The 20838-nt window shown below is 40.6% G+C and overlaps 1 protein-coding gene across 1 annotated transcript in view; it reads left to right on the forward strand.

Moving 5' to 3' along the window:
- Window positions 1–20838, forward strand: part of LOC126094769 (myrosinase 1-like) — a 122383-nt gene that overhangs the window by 80915 nt on the left and 20630 nt on the right. The window contains exon 8 of the mRNA XM_049909320.1: window positions 10931–11079. Within this exon, the coding sequence (XP_049765277.1) occupies window positions 10931–11079 (149 nt within the window). The remainder of the gene's footprint in view (window positions 1–10930; window positions 11080–20838) is intronic.

The following is a 20838-nucleotide window of genomic DNA, read 5'->3' on the forward strand; positions in this document are numbered from 1 at the left end:
TCAAGAAGTTTCACGAGTGTGCAAAAAATGGAAACGAATTCCGAATGGTATAAAATGCAGCTGAAAAGTCAAGTAATTTTGTTCAAATTGTAAAAAGCCAAATTAAAAATGTAGAAGAACTCGTCAATGGAAAGCTTGCGAAATTAGTACAAATTAATCGCACGAAGTAGAAATCAGTTGTTTTTTGTCTTTTGTTTTGTGCATTACTTGACTTGCCTTTAAAAGGACAAATCAGTTTAAAGTGTGTTTTTATTTATTACCGGACCAAGATAGAGACGTGCAACAGAACGGCGAATAGACAGCTCCAGGTCTATTTTGCTGACGGGCTACTTCACCATGATCTGCACTTAAAATATTCAGGCGTAATATTGGGCCGGACACTGTTCTACTGGAAGCATCTGGAAAAAACCGCTGCGAAAATACGAAACAGGAAGAAACCTATGTGGAACAACCTGGGGCTTCGCTGCTGAAACTCTTTGCCGTTCAGCACCTGGACTTGTCTACCCTACTGAGGATTATGGTGCCCCTGTATGGCTCTATAACGTACAGACGCAAACTCGACGCATATCTGAACAAAATTAGAATTATCAGTGGTACACTAAGAAGTTTAAACTCACAGAAGGCAACCCGCAACTCCCTACCCATTAAGCTGCGGCTATCCTAGAAAGAAACTGTCTTCGATCAAGAAAACCATCCATGAAAACAACCATGGAACCACACACGTCTCAGTCAACTTAATAGACAAATGGGAACCAAGCTGGACAGAGGCTTGGTCTACACATTGCGAGAACTTGCCGTGCATAAGAAGAAACCCACTCCCTTTGACCGGTGGCGTAGAAAATTGACAATGCTTAACAGAATACGCATTAATCATGGCAGATGCATGGACTCTCTCCATAGGCGGGCTAACACTCTATTTCCAAATTCCGAGTGTGGGGCAGCCAGGCGAACCGTTCTTCACACTATTACAAAATGTTTCACTGGGTCTACTGTGGAGATTTCGACGATGTCCCAATGGCAGCGAACGATGAAATTGATTATATTAAAATTTAGACGTCTAGTTTTAAATTAAATCTGTTATTGTATTATATTTAATATTTTACCTAAAGACCATACGGTAAATAAAAAAATATATAACACTATACAGTAGAGTCGGGTACCGAAATACTTCAGGACCTTTTGAAGGTTCCCTTAAAAATAACACCTTTATTTCCTTTCAAACCCAAAATGAGTTTAGACTCTGAAAGAAATTGTACAGTTTTGTGTTATGCGTTATCTTACAGTTTGTGTGTGAGCGGGAACAAGATGTAGTTTCCACATTAAACGATTTTAAAATGAATGTTAAAGCCTGTGGTAGCTGCTCAAAAGCGCAAAATGTGGGAAACGTTACCCATACCAAAACTTTAATGGACTTACGACGGTACCAATCGAAAATATCGTAAATCGTGGGAAAACGTAAAAACTGGGAACGTGTGGTAGCTTGTTCATGTTTATTACAGTGACCAAGTACTAAAACTGCACTCTAGAAACCAATACGGGAAAATGGTGAGCTGCGACAATGCCCTCAAAATTTCTAAATCATATGTGTAGGGAAAGTGTTTTGCCCTGCTGATCTAAAAATCTGTGAGCACCCCTGAATGCTACATGTCTAATATTAATACACAGAGTCGCGCAGTTGTTAAACTCTATGATTGATTTCAGCCAAAAATGTGAACACTGTGACTGTTGGCTTCATTTTATATGGAGCGCAATGACAGAAAATCTGTGTTTAGCCATCCGTCGCGTCATCCAGATGTATGTTTCGAATCTCAACAGGGGTGTGTGCGCTCTAGGACGGGATTTCGGAAAGTAAGCTACACCTGTTGTGCCACACTAAGACCACTGAGCAACAAGAGAGGCATGTTGTTAGAATAGAGTCCATGTTCTGGGTTTTCCGCAGAAGAATTTCTGCTGAGGCAAGTGTAACACGTGCAGCACAGTAGAGAAGTGAAACAGCGCGGCAACTGGAAACGTCCTCCAGAGTTGAAGTACGCCGAGCAGTTCCATTCTTATGGGCAAAACGTCAAAACTGCACACAGATACTGTGAAAGTAAGTTGAGCAGTGCTCTATTGGCAGTCTTTGGGGGACTAATTCATGGAAGTTACGCACCAAAATAGTGTCTACATCACTGCGAATAAGAGATGACTCTGAATTCCAGTAACTAATACTTATTCTGAGGGTAAACTCCAAACAAAAAACAAAATTTGAGAACTTGGATCATACGAAGAACGCTGATAAAGTAAATAGAAAGATAAGTTCAGGCAAATTCATGTGGTAGCCGGTCATGTCTGTTATGTTACATCAGAATAAAACTTTAAGTACGTGAAAATTTAGGCTGCGTTGAAAGAATGGTTCTCCTCCTAAAGCATTCAATCGTGTCCAGGGTGATTCTTATTAGCGTTTAAGATCCCCGAAGTGACGTAGATGACATTGAGATAAGTTAATTTAATATAATACACATGGAGCTAAAATGTCCGGAATTACCCCAAAAGTCACGTCGAACACGTGACGTCACCAAATGACGTACCTCGCCGCAAGCGGTTGAGTCTATCGGTCTCTCGCAGCTGATCATCCCAACATAAGTCAAGTATTCGATGTGGCTCCGGTCTACGGGCGCGACTTTGAGGCTTGGAGCTAAGGTTCGAGTCTTGCGTCTGGCAGAAAGTATATTTTTTGCATTTCGGTAAACACTTATGTATCTGAGGTAATATTCATTATTATTTACCAGTCCCGTGGTCTCCGCTGGTTAACTGCAAAGTGCTCTACAAGAAAAATCTAATACATTGCACGCCCACTTAGCGACGAGATTAAGATCGACAAGCCCGATCGCTGTATTTGCGGCGAGTCATCTGATGAAGTCACATGTCCAAAATGTGTCGTCCACTTTTCGGGTATTGCTTCAAATTTGCGGCCTCATGTGTCTTACACTAAATTATTTGTCTCAGTGCCATCTACATAGCTTCGAGGAATTTTAAGCGTTAATAAGGATCACATTGTATAGACCAAGAGCGTGAAATCAACCTTTGATTTACAAAAAGGGAGAACAATTCCATATAATTAAATCGCACTTCATCTTTCTTTAGACGCAAATGGCTATGCGTGGTTCGTATTTGCAAAACTTTAAACACTGTGCACAACATAAAATCGTAATACTGATTTCAGTGAATAAACATATTAACCATTATTGGATTGAATAATAGCAACACTGACAAATTTTTACCATGTACATATTTGAAACTACAGGCAGATATTTCGCCCGTTACTGAACCTGGCACATATTTGTATGTTCGATATTTGTTGACAGTGTTGAATATGTGCATGAGCGATTTCTTTGATTGTTCAGAGCAACTACACAAAACTTAATAAAGAATTTTTAATCTTCTTGGGGTACAACTTTATAGAACGTCAGGACAGTAGGTTCACGGTTGTCAACACAACGACACCGATTATTTGCGTAGTCTTTTGAGAGAATAAAAATACTTCGGTTCCACAGCAATGGTGATTTATAAACTAGGGATTTAATTTTATAAAATTTATCAAGCTGAATTACAGCAATTTATAGCATATAATAATAAATACTTACCGAATACTTTACGTTAAAACTAGCTGAGACACTTGGCGTTGCCCGGGTATCCATTTATTCCAGTCTTCTGTTAGCCAGTCTCTGACTTCTTCTCCTGTCCTTCTCCTCCCCCCTCCCCCTGTATGTCCATCTCCTCTTCCCTACAATCTGTCCATATCCTCTTCCCCTCTGTACCTCTGTATCTTGTCCTTACACCTCGCTCTCTGTGAATGTCTTCTCTCCTCTCTCAACCACTTCCGCCTCCCCCCTCTCTCTATCCATTCCACTTGTTCCTCCTTGTCCATCTTTTCCTCCACCTCTCTATATGTACCTTCCCCCACATCTCTGTCAATGTCCGCGCCCTCCCCACCTTATGTCCACCTCCTCATCCTCCCCTCTCTTTGTCCATCTCCTCCACCCCATTCTCTGTCCTTCATCACCTTATCATCATAATGGGAGTTTGGTCGATTTTACCTCCACAATTTTACCACAGAGATGGTCAGATGAAGTTAACCGACATCTCATGTTATGTTATTACCAAGCAACAAACTTAGGAACCAACACAACTGGATGCAGATCACAAGTATACACAACATTTATTACCCGATACCCAGAATTAAAATTTTTAAATGAACAACGACTAGCTGATCAGATCCATGTAATAATCAAAAATAACAGGATACCCCAGTCAGAATTAGAAAACATCAAACAACAAGTACGACAGATACTCGAACGAAATAATGTGCATTCAGAAGAAGAAGAAAATACAGTAATGGACTCAAACATCCCAGAGCAAATAAACAAAGTACAACACACATCAATTACACAATCAGAGGAAAACGAAATCTTAAGACAGCCACCAGAACAAGCACAAATAGAAAATGAAGTGACACACATGTTAGATATAGAAGAAAAATTTCAGCTGACATATACAGAATACAAAGACACAAATACAAACATTAGACCATTCTTGCATAGACCACCAAATAACCCACAAGTCGAAACAACAATAACAACTATCAACACAACCATATATAACAGAATAAATGAAAATACTACTATGGAAGAGATACAACTACTGGTTTATATAGGAGCACTCACTACACTAAATATACACACTAGGCAGAGATCAGAACCAACCAACACACAGAAGAAACCCACAAAACCAGCATGGCAACACAGGCTACAGATCAGAATAGAAAAACTGAGAAAAGACGTCAGACAGCTAACACAATTTATAAGAAATGAAATATCAGACAAAAAACGAAAAAGGTTAGTTAAAATCTCACAACAAAAAGCAATAGAGCAATTAGATTATAAGAAGCAGAAATTACAAGCATTGGCCAAACGACTTAGAAGATAAAAAAAAAGTGAAAATAGAAGGAAACAAAACGAAACATTCAACACAGACCAAAGAAATTTTACCAGACAATAGATAACACACACATTAAAATAGACAATCCACCAAACATAACAGACATGGAACACTTCTGGAGCAACATATGGTCAAACCCGGTACAACATAACAGACATGCACGGTGGATACAGGCAGAAACAGACACATACAAGATGATACCACAAATGGCTGAAGTGACAATTTTGCAACATGAAGTCACCCAAGCAATTAATTCTACTCACAATTGGAAAGCCCTTGGAAAAGATAAAATAGCAAATTTCTGGCTAAAGAAGTTCACCTCAACACATTCACCCTAAATTATTTAACAGTTACATTGCAGACCCATACACATTCCCTGATACACTTGCACATGAAATAACCTATCTGATACCTAAAGATCAAGCAAACACAGCAAACCCAGCTAAATATCGCCCCATAACATGCCTACCAACAATCTACAAAATATTAACTTCAGTCATTACACAGAAATTAATGACACATATAACACAGAACAAAATTATAAATGAAGAACAAAAAGGCTGTTGCAAAGGAGCATGAGGATGTAAAGAACAACTGATAATAGATGCAGAGGTGACATATCAAGCTAAAACCAAACAAAGGTCGCTACACGACGCATACATTGATTACCTAAAAGCTTTCGATAGTGTACCCCACTCATGGTTACTACAAATATTGGAAATATACAAAGTAGATCCTAAATTGATACAGTTCCTAAACATAGAAATGAAAAATTGGAAAACCACACTCAATATCCAAACAAATTCAAATAATATCACATCACAGCCGATACAGATTAAGTGTGGAATATACCAAGGAGACTCATTAAGTCCTTTTTGGTTCTGCCTTGCTCTGAACCCACTATCCAACATACTAAATAATACAAATTATGGATACAATATTACTGGAACATACCAACACAAAATCACACATTTGCTATACATGGATGATCTAAAACTACTGGCAGCAAAAAATCAACAACTCAACCAATTATTAAAGATGAAAGAAGTATTCAGCAATGATATAAATATGGCCTTTGGAACAGACAAATGTAAGAAAAATAGCATAGTCAAGGGAAAACACAGTAAACAAGAAGGTTACATATTGGATAACCACAGCGACTGCATAGAAGCGATGGAAAAAACAGATGCCTATAAATATCTAGGATACAGACAAAAAATAGGAATAGATAATACAAATATTAAAGAAGAACTAAAAGAAAAATATAGACAAAGACTAACAAAAATACTGAAAACAGAATTGACAGCAAGAAACAAGACAAAAGCTATAAATACTTACGCTATACCAATATTGACCTACTCATTTGGAGTAGTGAAATGGAGTAACACAGACCTAGAAGCACTCAATACACTTACACGATCACAATGCCACAAATATAGAATACATCACATACATTCAGCAACAGAAAGATTCACATTAAGCAGAAGGGAAGGAGGAAGGGGATTTATCGACATAAAAAACCTACATTATGGACAGGTAGACAATTTAAGAAAATTCTTTATAGAATGAGCAGAAAATAGCTAAATACACAAAGCAATCGCTCATATAAATACATCGGCTACACCACTGCAATTTCATAACCACTTCTACAACCCTTTAGATCACATAACATCAAGAGATACGAAGAAAGTAAATCGGAAAAAGAAAACACTACATGGCAAGCACCTGTATCATCTAACACAGCCACACATCGATCAAGATGCATCCAACATATGGCTAAGAAAATGCAATATATACAGTAAGACGGAAGGATTCATGATTGCAATACAGGATCAAACAATAAACACCAGATATTACAGCAAGCATATTATTAAAGATCCCAATACCACAACAGATAAATGCAGACTTTGCAAACAACAAATAGAAACAGTAGATCACATCACAAGCGGATTTACAATACTAGCAAATAGAGAATACACCAGAAGACATGACAATGTAGCAAAAATAATACATAAGCAACTTGCCATACAACATAAAGTAATAAAGCAATACGAACCTACATACAAGTATGCACCACAAAATGTACTGGAGAATGATGAGCCGACCGGGGTGACCGAGCGGTTCTAGGCGCTACTGTCTGCAACCACACGACCGCTACGGTCGCAGGTTCGAATCCTGCCTCGGGCATGGATGTGTGTGATGTCCTTAGGTTAGTTAGGTTTAAGTAGTTCTAAGTGCTAGGGGACTGATAACCTTAGAAGGTAAGTCCCATAGTGCTGAGAGCCATTTGAACCATTTTTGAGAATGATGAATACAAATTATACTGGAACAGAACCATTATAACAGATAAAACAACACCACATAACAAACCTGACGTCATACTCACCAATAAAAAGAAGAAATTAACACAACTAATCGAAATATCCATACCCAACACAGCAAATATACAGAAGAAAACAAGTGAAAAAATTGAAAAATACGTCCAACTGGCTGAAGTAGTCAAGGACATGTGGCATCAGGATAAAGTTGACATTATACCAATTATACTATCGACTACAGGAGTCATACCACACAATATCCACCAGTACATCAACGCAATACAGCTACATCCAAACGTATATACACAATTACAGAAATCTGTAATTATTGATACATGTTCAGTTATCGAAAGTTCCTAAATGCAATGTAACAAAAAAGGAAGTCACGCTTGATCAAGGTCCGCGTCACTTTCCATTTTTAACCAGACATAACGTCTGAGAAAGAAAAGAAACAATAATAGCAATAATGATGGTGGCAGGTATAAGAAAAATTTATAGGTGTAAAAATAGATGTTTTCTCATAGAGGGAGCTCTGTAGAAAGGAAAGGTTAAGAATATTGGGAAATGAGGAAATGTGGTTGATTTACAGGGTAACGTGTGCTTACAGGGAAAATAGTAATGGTTCAAAAGTGGTTCAAATGGCTCTAAGCACTATTGGACTTAACATCTGAGGTAATCCGTCCCCTAGACATAGAACTACTTATACCTAACTAACCTAAGGACATAACACACATCCAAGCCAGTGGCAGGATTTGAACCTGCTACCATAGCAGGAGCGCGGTTCCGGACTGAAGCGCCTAGAAGCGCTCGGCTCCAGCGGCCGGCGAAAATAGTAATCCTTATTGTTGCTTTAGTAGGTATGTCATTGTCCGTCTTCTGAAGCTGTAGATGTTATTCAGTTCTCTAATGTAATGCTGGAGGTTACTCCAGAGTCGTGTTCCTAGTAATGAGAAGGACTTCGCGGAAGTGGCTGAACGATGGAGCGGATTTTGCTCTTAAGCGAGCTGGACTTCCTGCCGTGTTGTTTCGACAATAGCGTCAAGGTCAAGGAGCGATATGAAGGACAATGTTTACTGATAACACAGTAGGGAAGACCGACGGTATGGAAATCTCGGCGCTTGTCTGCACGCAGCCAGGATAGCTGTGCTTATGGTGGTGAAATGTGATCAAAGAGGTGAACATCACAGATATAACGAACACCGGGTTTCATAAACAGTTCCAGGCGTCTACATCTACATCTACATCCATACTCCGCAAGCCACCTGACGGTGTGTGGCGGAGGGTACCTTCAGTACCTCTATCGGTTCTCCCTTCTATTCCAGTCTCGTATTGTTCGTGGAAAGAAGGATTGTCGGTATGCCTCTGTGTGGGCTCTAATCTCTCTGATTTTATCCTCATGGTCTCTTCGCGAGATATACGTAGGAGGGAGCAATATACTGCTTGACTCTTCGGTGAAGGTATGTTCTCGAAACTTTGACAAAAGCCCGTACCGAGCTACTGAGCGTCTCTCCTGCAGAGTCTTCCACTGGAGTTTATCTATCATCTCCGTAACGCTTTCGCGATTACTAAATGATCCTGTAACGAAGCGCGCTGCTCTCCGTTGGATCTTCTCTATGTCTTGTATCAACCCTATCTGGTACGGATCCCACACTGCTGAGCAGTATTCAAGCAGTGGGCGAACAAGCGTACTGTAACCTACTTCCTTTGTTTTCGGATTGCATTTCCTTAGGATTCTTCCAATGAATCTCAGTCTGGCATCTGCTTTACCGACAATCAACATTATATGATCATTCCATTTTAAATCACTCCTAATGCGTACTCCCAGATAATTTATGGTATTAACTGCTTCCAGTTGCTGACCTGCTATTTTGTAGCTAAATGATAAAGGATCTATCTTTCTGTGTATTCGCAGCGTCGTTAGCTTTCCAGAGAAAAGCGTTCCAGGATAACATCTCTGTCATCAATAATGAAGTATAAGTGTTTGTATGCAAGTCCGTTTTTGATGTCAAGAAGGGGGAGCTTTTAATATTTTTGTAGGTCATGGGGAGATGGTGTCAGCCTTTTCGCTAACTGCAGTTATATGCTCAGTCCAATTTAGATTTTCATCTATTATTACTCCTACATTCTTTGCTGAAGAAGAGAAGCTCTTCTTTACGTATTAATTCTTCAATGGGACACCTTTTCTTTTCCAACGATGGATGACTACCCCGAGACCTTGGTCGTAGAACTCTGTACTTCGGCTGTTCAAGAAACGCCCAAACTGGAAATTACCTCCTAATAATCGTAGAAATTCCTGCCACGCGTTTGTTTTTTCATCGAGGAAAGAAGATGTAGTCACAGGGTGTCAGAAGACTACGTTGGGTGATGTAAAGCAGTGTGTGTCACTGAGTCCTATGCAGAATGAGATGGCGGTTTTGTCGCGCAGCAAACTGCACCATTGGACAGCCTCTCTCTCACTTCATTATTACAGCATACCTTAACCTAACTAGAACATTTCGTTCGTATGCTGTTATGGCGCTGAAGAGTATATTCTGCCACCTTCACACATGTGTCCCAGAAAACATCCAGCTTGCCCGACGATGGCTCCGCCTTTTTCGGTAAAGGTAGTACCACATGTTTCCACTGCTTTCTTTGCTACTTCGTCTCGGAGTCATAGAGATATTTCAAGCGCTCGTCCACTATGATTAGGCGGCTCAAGATGTCTCTTGGACTGGCGTGACACGGCAACAACATTTCCGCTACCGTCTCCTTTCGGCGGGCTTTTTCAATGGGTGTGAGCGAGATGATACCCAGCGGGCGGCGATCTTTTTAGTCTTAAAAATAACTAGAAAATAACTATTAAGATGTTGAAAATTTATCCGCGAGTTTTTTTCCACTATCGTCTCCACCGTGATGCCCTGATCTTCAGACATCAGGATCTCCTCGTCCGGTTCGCGGTTCTTCAAATAGGGATGGTCTGGTACTTCATTCTCTTTCATTCAGGTTTGTTTTACCACTCTAGAAGCGTCTGCAGCACCTAACCACCGCGTCATATGATGGTGCGTTATTGTCTTACACTTCCACGAACCGAGCATACATTGTTGCAACGTTTCCCCAATTCAGATGTAGAAATGAGTTACTGTAGAATACTCCACTTTATCAAAAGTCTGGGCTGTTTTTTATTTTTTTTTTTTTTTTGGCTCCACCGGCTGCTGTGGCCTAGCGGTTCAAGGCACTTCAGTCCGGAACCGCGCTGCTGCTACGGTCACAGGTTCGAATCCTGCCTCGGGCATGGATGTGTGTTATGTCCTTAGGTTAGTTAGGTTTAAGTAGTTCTAAGTCTAGGGGACTGATGACCTCAGATGTTAAGTCCCATAGTGTACAGAGCCATTTGAACCATTTGAGCTTTTGGCTCCTCTGCCTGCTTTCTATGGTATAAGGGCGCGGGAGTTTTTGTATATTTCAGGCTTACAGACATGTACCTGCGAACAAAGAGAAACTCACTTATGAATCTCTATTTTTGGAAGTGGTGGCTCTATGACTACGCCTCGCATTCTTTTTGGAAAGAACATGAATTTTTCATTACTAAGGCAAGTGCAAACCGATGTCTCGTAAATCGCATAAGGATGTTGTAACATACATTCTTCCTTTTCCAGGAACGTTCGACTTCTTCGGGCTGAACCACTACTCGACGAGGCTCGCGGAGGACGGGCTGACGGGTGAGGATCCCTCCAGGGTGCGAGACGGCGGCTACGCCACGTCTTTCGACCCCTCGTGGCCTACGAGCGCCTCCGACTGGCTTGTTGTGAGTAATCCGACTGTATCTCTCACAAAACTTATGGGATCTGACTTAATGGTTCTGTTATTTTAGCCCTGCACACACGCTGTGACTGCGATGTGATCAGGACTGCTCATCGAGAAGTTCTTTAGTGGCTGTCGTTAATATTGTGGTCTTCAGTCCTGAGACTGGTTTGATGCAGCTCTCCATGTTACTCTATCCTGTGCAAGTTTCTTCATCTCCCAGTACCTACGGCAACCAACGCCCTTCTGAATCTGTTTAGTGTTTTCATCTTTTGGTCTCCCTCTACGATTTTTACCCTCCACGCTGCCCTCCAATACTAAATTGGTGATCTCTTGATGCCTCAGAACATGTCCTACCAACCGATCCCTTCTTAAGTTGTGCCACAAACTCCTCTTCTCCCCAATCCTATTCAATATCTCCTCATTAGTTATGTGATCTACCCATGTAATCTTCAGCATTCATCTGTAGCACCACATTTCGAAAGCTTCTATTCTCTTCTTGTCCAAGCTATTTATAGTCCACGTTTCACTTCTATACGTGGTTACACTCCATACAAATACTTTCACAAACGAATCCTGACACTTAAATCTATACTCGATGTTAGCAACTTCCTCTTCTTCAAAAACGCTTTCCTTGCCATTGCCAGTCTACATTTTATATCCTCTCTACTTCGACCATCATCACTTATTATGCTTCCCAAATAGCAAAACTCATTTAATACTTTAAGCGTCTCATTTTCTAATCTAATTCCCGCAGCTTCACCCGATTTAATTCGTCTACATTCCATTATCCTCGGTTTGCTTTTGTTGATGTTCATCTTATATGCTCCTTTCAAGACACTGTTCATTCCGTTCAACTGCTCTTCCAAGTCCTTTGCTGTCTCTGACAGAATTACAATGTCATCGGCAAACCTCAAAGTTTTTATTTCTTCTCCATGGATTGTAATACCTACTCCGAACTTTTCTTTCGTTTCCTTTACTGCTTGCTCAATATACAGATTGAATAACATCGGGGAGAGGCTACAACCCTGTCTCACTCCCTTCCCAACCACTGCTTCCCTTTCATACCCTTCGAATCTTATAACTGCCATCTGGTTTCTGTACAAATTGTAAATAGCCTTTCGCTCCCTGTATTTTACCCCTGCTACCCTTCGAATGTGAAAGAGAGTATTCCAATCAGCATTGTCAAAAGCTTTCTCTAAGTCTACAAATGCTAGAATCATGGGTTTGCCTTTCCTTAGTCTTTCTTCTTACGTGTTCCAATATTTCTAGGATATCCAAACAGAACTTCCCCGAGGTCGGCTTCTACCAGTTTTTCCATTCGTCTGTAAAGAATTCACGTTAGTATTTTCAGCTGTGACTTATTAAACTGATAGTTCGGTACTTTTCACATCTGTCAACACCTGCTTTCTTTGGGATTTGAATTATTATATTCTTCTTGTAGTCTGACGGTATTTCGCCTGTCTCACACAACTTGCTCAGCAGATGGTAGAGTTTTGTCAGGACTTGCTCTCCCAAGGCTGTCAGTAGGTCTAATGGAATGTTGTCTACTCCCGGGGCCTTGTTTCGACTCAGGTCTCTCAGTGCTCTGTCAAACTCTTCACGCAGTATCATACCTCCCATTTCATCTTCATCTACATCCTTTTCCATTTCCGTAATACTGTCCTCAAGTATATCGCCCTTGTATAGTCCCACTATATACCCCTTCCACCTTCCTGCTTTCCTTTCTTTGCTTAGAACTGGGTTTACATCTGAGCTCTTGATATTCATACAAGTGGTTCTCTTTTCTCCAAAGGCCTCTTTAATTTTCCTGTAGGCAGTATCTATCTTACACCTAGTGAGATAAACCTTACATTTATCATACAGCCATCCCTGCTTAGCCATTTTGCACTTCCTGTTGATCCCATTTTTGAGACGTTTGTATTCCTTTTTGCCTGCTTCATTTATTGAAATTTTATATTTTCTCGTTTCAAAATTCAATATTTCTTCTGTTACCCAAGGATTTCTACCAGCCCTCGTCTTTTTACCTACTTGATCCTCTGCTGCCTTCACTACTTCATCCCTCAAAGCTACCCATTCTTTTTCTACTGTAATTCTTTCCCCCATTTCTGTCAATTTTTTCCTTATACTCTCCCTGAAACTCTGTACAACCTCTGGTTAAGTCAGTTTATCCAGGTCCATCTCCTTAAATTCCCACGTTTTTGCAGTTTCTTCAGTTTTAATCTACAGTTCATAACCAATATATTGTGGTCAGAGCCCACATCTGCCCCTAGAAATGTCTTACAATTTAAAACCTGGTTCCCAAATCTCTGTCTTACCATTATATAATCTATCTGAAACCTGTCAGTACCTCTATGCTTCTTCCACGTATACAACCTTCTTTTGTGATTCTTGAACCAAGTGTTAGCTATGATTAAGTTATGCTTTAGTGGCTAGGTGATGATAAATGGATTCATGACGATAAATTGCTACTTGAGATATATTTCCCAAAACTGTCAACTATTTCGACAAGATTAAAGCATAAGGTGTGGTTTTGTGTCTGTTCTCCATTTAGCACATTTGTTGAAAAGCAGAAAAGGAACAATCTTTCGAAATTGCATCCTCTCTGTTTGCACCACTTACGGCTTACAGTGACTGCAGAAAGCAATGATTCGGGACGCTTATCGTTCTCTACCTCATTGACACTAAGATATTTTTGACGCAGCCAAGCGATAACCAAGCGCGCTGTTTGTATTTCTTCCTCTACAGCTTTGTTAACAACGTCTTCCCATGGTTCAAATGGCTCTGAGCACTATGTGACTTAACTTCTGAGGTCATCAGTCCCCTAAAACTTAGAACTACTTAAACCTATCTAACCTAAGGACATCACACACGTCCATGCCCGAGGCAGGATTCGAACCTGCGACCGTGCGGTCACGCGGTTCCAGACTGTAGCGCCTAGAACCGTCTTCCCATGAATCGTATGCATCGTTAATAGTATTTCTCCTTTCGGTAAAACTAACAGATGCATAGTTTCGATCCGGCTGATCTAACAAACCATACCCAACACTTCAACGCCTTCAGGAGTAAGAGATGCCAATGTGTAGCTGTGGTTGTAAGGCAGAACACATAATTTTCCAACTAACGTGTTACAAACAAGCTTCCTATTACTGACGACAGGAATAGTATGTGAAGAAATAGTACTATCATCTCCAGAGGCCTATATGTTTCTTGGCGCAGCGCCATTTTTTCCGTCGATTTATGTAAGTACTTCAGTTTACAGTTAAAATGGAAGTTAAATGTTATGCCACAGTTCCCACGGACGTCATTAGATACTTGGTGATAGCAAAGGTGCATAAGGCTATAGTGCTTTAAGAGCACATTAATCTGCTCCACTAGACTGTAAGCTGACCCAAAAACTTGCACACAGGTCTCTACTCCGGCAGTAATGACATCACCTTCCTCGCTAAGAAATATAAGGGGGGATTAAAAAGTTTTCGTTTGAGGGCGTTGCTGCTGCGTAAATGCAGCGTTGCTCGGCTCCGATGCGTGGATAAAAGCACCGACCTTTAAGTTGGCGACGTTGTTACCAAGTACGTGCAAACAGGACAAACACCAGCAGGCATTCATCGGAGGATGAAGAACTTGTATGGGGCAATATGTCTGGCGAAAACCACCATTGTGGAATGGTGCACCAAGTTCCATGCTGGTCGCGATTCGACACAATACGCTGGCCGACATGGCAGGCCAGCTGAAGTTAAGCCAACTCCAGTGAGAAACACTGGAACACCCGCCCTAAAGTCCTGATTTACCCCCATGTGATTATCACGTCTTCGGCCTCTTAAAAAGGGTTCAACGAGGATATGCAGCAGGCACCAAGCACCTTTTGATTTCTTCATGCGGCAGGACATGTGCTTCATGCATCGAGTATCTTCAGCCTGGTGCGGCGATGAAATGATTGCCTCAACACTCACGGCGATTTTGCCTGATGGGTTTGATGCGGCCCACCAAGAAATTCTCTATTGCAATATATTCATCTCAGAGAAGCACATGTAACATATGTCCTGAAATATTTGCTGGATTTATTCCAATCCCTGTTTTCCGGTACAGTTTTTACCCTTTACAGCTCTCTCTAGTACCATGGAAGTTATTCTATGATGTCTTAACAGGTGTCCTACCATCCTGTCCCTTCTTCTTGTCAGTGTTTTCTACATCTTCCTCTCCTCGCCGATTCTCCGGAACCTCCTCATCCCTTAGCTTACCAGACCCCCTAATTTTCAGCACTTTTCTTTACTACCATACCTCAAATGCTTCGATTCTCTTCTTTTCCGATTTTCCCAAAGTCCATGTTTCACAACCATAAAATGTTTTTCTCCAAACATTCATTCTCAGAAATTTCTTCCTCAGGGTCTATGTTTGATACTAATAGAGTTCTCTTAGCCCTTTTGCCAATGCTAATCTCATTTTTATGTCCTCCTTGCTCCGTCCGTCGATGGTTATTTTGTTACCTAGTTAACACAATTCCTTAACTTTATTTACTTCGTGACCATCAGTCCCGATGTTAAGTTTCTCCCTGTTCTCATTTACGCTGCTTCTCATTATTTTCAGCTCTCCTTGATTTACTCTCCTTCATTTTCTGTACTCATTAGACTGTTCATTACATTCAGCAGATCCGGTAATTCTTGTTCACTTTCACTGAGGATAGCAATGTCATCAGTCAACTGTATCACTGATATCTGTTCACCTTGAATTTTAATCCCATTGTTGGACCTTTCTTTTATTTCTGTCATTGCTTCTTCGAGGCACCGACTGAACAGAACGGGGGGGGGGGGGGGGGGGGAAGACTACGTCCCCGTCTTCCACCCTTTTAAATACGAGCACTTCCTTTTTGGTCTTCCGCTCTTGTTATTCCCTCCAGGCTCTTCTACAAGTTGTATATTACCAGTCTGTCACCACGGATTACCCCTTTTCCCCTCAGACTTTCAAACATATGGCACCATTTGACATTGACGAACGCTTTTTCCAGGTTGACAAATCCTATGGACGTTTCTTGATTTGTATTGAGTCTTGCTTTCACTATCAGCTTCCACGTCAGGAAGTTCTCTCTGGTGCCTTTGTCTTTCCTAAAGACAAACTGATCGTCATCTAACACATAATCAATTTTCTTTTATATTCTCTTGTGTATTATTTTTGCTAGAAACTTGGATGCATGAGCCGTTAAGCTTATTGTGTGGTAATTCTCGCAGATACTGGCTCTTACAGTCTTCGGAATTGTGTGGATGATGTTTTTTACCGGATGTCTGATGCTATATCGCAAGACCCATTCTGCCACTTACCTCATTGATTTTAAAAATTCCGATGGAATGTTATCCATTCCTTGTGCGTTATTCGATCCTAAGTCTTCCAAAACTCTTTTAAATACTGATTCTGATACTGCATACCGCATCTCTTCTATTATCGACTTCTTTTGTAACATCAGGCATGTCCTCCCTCCCAAAGAGGCCTTAGCGTACTCTTTCCATCTATCCGCTCTCTCCTCTGCATTTAACAGTGGGATGCCCATTACATTCTTCCTGTTACAACCCTTGCTTTTAAATTCACCGCAGGTTGTTTTTGTCTTCCCAATTTGCTGAGTGAGTCCTTCGGATAATCATTTCTTTATAGATGTAGTCATATTTTTTTTCATGCAGACATTTCGCCGTAGTTTCCTTGGAGTCCCTACCTATTTTATTCCTAACTGACTTGTATTTTTGTATTCCTGAGTTTCGCTGAACATTTCTGTACTTACTTCTTTCACCAATCAACTGAAGTATTTCTTCTGTTAGCCATGGTTTCTTCACAGTTACTTTCTTTGTATCTATGTTTTCCTGTCTAACTTCTGTGTTTACTCCTTTTAGAGACATCCATTTCTTTTCATCTGAACTGTCTACTGAGGTATTTATTATCGTGATAACTAAAGCCTCAGAAAAAGTGAAAGCATATCTCTTTATTCCTTAGTACTTCCGTATCACACTTCTTTGCACTATGTTTCTTCCTGATTAATGTATTAAGCTTCACTCTGCTTTTCGTTACTACTAAATAGTGATCTGAGTGTATCTGACCCTGGATACCCTTTACAATCCAACATCTGATTTCGAAATCTCTGTCTGACCGTGATTTAATCAAACTGAAATCTTCACGTATCTCCCCACCTTTTCCAAGTATACCTCCTCCTCTTGTGAGTCTTTAACTCGGTATTCCCTATTACTAACTGAAATTTATTGCAGAACTCAATCAGTCATTCTCCTCTCTCATTCCTAGTACCAAGTTCATGTTCTCCCATAACTCTTTCTTCTACTACTTCCTCTACAACCGTATTACAGTCCCATAAGACTATTAGATTTTTATCTGCTTTATCGTACTGAATTACTCCTCCATCATACACATTCTCTATCTCTTCAATCTTCGACTTGCGACGTCGGCATGTATATTTGAACTATTGTTGACGGTGTTGGGTTGCTGTAGATTCTGCTGAGAACCACCCTAATACTGAAATATCACTTTCTGTAGTACCTTCCTATTCATAAGGAATCCTACCGCTGTTACACCATTTTACATTGCTGTTGGTATTACCCTGTACTTATATTACTATATATCCTTGTCTTCTTTCCACTTCAAATCACTGACCCCTCCGCCCCCTACTTATATCTGGATTGAGCGTTTGCATTTCCCCTTTCAGATTTTCTAGCTTCCCTAATATGTTCAAACTTCTGACATTCCACGGCCCGACCCGTAGAGCGTTATCCTTTCGTTGGTTATTCAATCTTTTTCCCACGGTCACCTCCCATTTGGCAGTCCGCTCTCGGAGATCCGAATGAGGGATAGTCTGAAATTTTTTTCCAATTGAGAGATCATTACGACACTTTTTCAAATACAATCCATATGTCCTGTGGATAAACATTACGTGTCTTTCATGCAATGTTTTCCGTTGCCTTCTGCATCCTCATTCCGTTGATCATCTCTGATTCTTCCGTCTTTAAGGACAATTTCCCACGCCTAGGGCAAGAGAATGCGCAGAAATTTGTCCTCTCCTCAGTCCTCTGTAACTAGGCCGTTGGCAGAATGAGGGTGACTCCTTATGAGTGAACTCTTCGGTCGATATTGCTGACGATTCTTATTCAAAATTTAAGCCTTGATGGGGTTCCAACCTGCGACCGTGGATGTTTTGATCACTATTCGTAGGCCACGGTTGCTTACCAGTTTTGAACTCTACGGCCTTCGATCGTCGCTTACGTAAGTAGTGTTGGCCCATAGTACGTACAGGAATTGCTTGTTCAGTTACAGAATCATACATCCATTTCCATATTTAACAGTACGCGAGACAACGTCTGTCACTTGTGGCAGTTTTGAAATATAACATTGACAGTTCCATCTGTTTGAATTTTGGGTATATAGACTGAAACGCGGTGAGCGAAAATTTGTGATTATGCTGGGAATCGAACCCGGGTCTACTATGTTAGCCACTAAGCCACCTTGGCACAGCGGTTCAGAAAACTACATGGATTACCGTGGCACACCTCCCTCCTTTATCCAAATGCTCACTGCCGCCCCAGTCTACTTTAAACTCACTCTTACAAACGAACAGATCTGCCAAAGCTCTCCATATTCTGAAATAGTACCTGAGAATCGAACTTAAATGGGAGATCCAGGCTGAAACCGAGGTGTACTTATACAAATCAGATGGCACAATTGTGTCATCTCATTTGTATAAGCGTTTAAATATTCACACTAATCTAGAACCGATTACACAGTCTGGGAAGATTCCGCTTCTAATGTTGTACAGGTGTGTAAGAGTGCCGACTCTCAAGTTTAATACCAATTTGTATATTTTTTAATAATCCAGAATCCTATATAGGTGGCCTGAGGATGGTACTGTGTACCGAAACTGGTAGCCAGTCGGCAACATAAATGAATTACAACTGTAGAATAGAACACTTACTTTGTCAGTATTCTGCAGGGCAAGAGTATTTGATTTTTGTCCACTGCGATCAACTTCTATAAGTGAAAAGAATTGAAATTTATCAAGGTGAGCTCCAGTGGACTTAAGGATTGTTTCCACTTTTCATTCCGAAAAAGAGACAGCATTCACAAGAGCATTTATTCATTCCTAAATCAGTGGTTTATTGTTTCACTGAGCAAACTATGGATTGGTGTACTGTTTCTTGCCTCATGCATAGGCATTCGAAGTTACCGGGAACTTGATAATTTCATAAAAGTCGGCCATTATACGTAATATATGCATAGGTATAAGCACAGTTACATTCTATCCGTTTACAGCAGTATAAATGGAATCTCCTTAAGGTTAACAATCCATACAAACAAATATTCTAACGCAATACGTGTCATTTACTGGTCGTGAGATCGTTGTTGTTGTGGTCTTCAGTCCTGAGACGGGTTTGATAGAGCTCTCCATGCTACTCTATCCTGTGCAAGCTTCTTCATCTCCCAGTACTTACTGCAACCTACATCCTTCTGAATCTGCTTAGTGTATTCACTCTTGGTCTCCCTCTACGAGTTTTACCCTCCACGGTGCCCTCCAATGCTATTCAGTACCTCCTCATTAGTTATGTGATCTACCCATCTAATCTTCAGCATTCTTCTGTAGTACCACGTTTCGAAAGCTTCTTTTCTCTTTTTGTCCAAACTATTTATCGTCCATGTTTCACTTCCGTACATGGCTACACTCCATACAAATACTTTCAGAAACAACTCCCTGACACTTAAATCTATACACGATGTTAACAAATCTCTCTTCTTCAGAAACGCTTTTCTTGCCATTGCCAGTCTACATTTTATATCCTCTCTACTTCGACCATCATCAGTTATTTTGCTCCCCAAATAGGAAAACTCCTTTACTACTTTAAGTGTCTCATTTCCTAATCTAATTCCCTCAGCATCACCCGACGTAATTCAACTACATTCCATGATCCTCGTTTTGCTTTTGTTGATCTTCATCTTATATCCTCCTTTCAGGACACTGCCCATTCCGTTCAACTGCTCTTCCAAGTCCTTTGCTGTCTCTTAGATGTCGAGAAGAAATTCCTGAAAGACGCATTCGAAAATATTTCTTGCATTTGTCTTGTTTTATAACCGTGAAAGCAGTGCTGACTAATTCAACTTTGTGAATAGCGTAGTGGAGGCCTTTATTTTGGCAACGGCCTCTTTGATTTCTTTCCCTGGGCGATTATTAGTAAGTAAAGATGTAATTTGCTGTTAACGAGATAACACCAACAGCGCACTGTTCAACATGAAGAATTATGAGGAAATATATGACGAAAAGGTCATTATAACGCTCTTACACACAGCGCTGCTAAATATGTAACGTACACAGGTTGGATGAAAATATGGGAACACAAAATATATAATCATATTAGACTAATACATTTCAAACAGCTTCCATTCGTCTGGGAATCCTGTGTAGTTTTCAAGGGTTCAGGTAATAATGATGGATGTGGATAGCCATCACTCACCCATCTCTCCAAAGTAACCACGAAGGATCAATGATATTGAGATCTGGTGATTGTGATGGCCAGGGGATATGCGACAACTCAGTCTCGTGCTCATAAAACTACTCCTAGGCGGAGCAAGCTGTATGTACAGGCGCTATCACTACTGGAGAGCAAAGATTGTGCCATGAGATGGATCTGATTAGCTATAACGGCCACATAATCCTTGGCAGTAATGTGAACTGGCAGAGTACCGATGGTGCCCAAGGAACACCACGATATTCCTGCCCAAATAATCA

The sequence above is a fragment of the Schistocerca cancellata genome, chromosome 8 (assembly GCF_023864275.1).
Source record: "Schistocerca cancellata isolate TAMUIC-IGC-003103 chromosome 8, iqSchCanc2.1, whole genome shotgun sequence".
Classification (NCBI taxonomy): domain Eukaryota; kingdom Metazoa; phylum Arthropoda; class Insecta; order Orthoptera; family Acrididae; genus Schistocerca; species Schistocerca cancellata.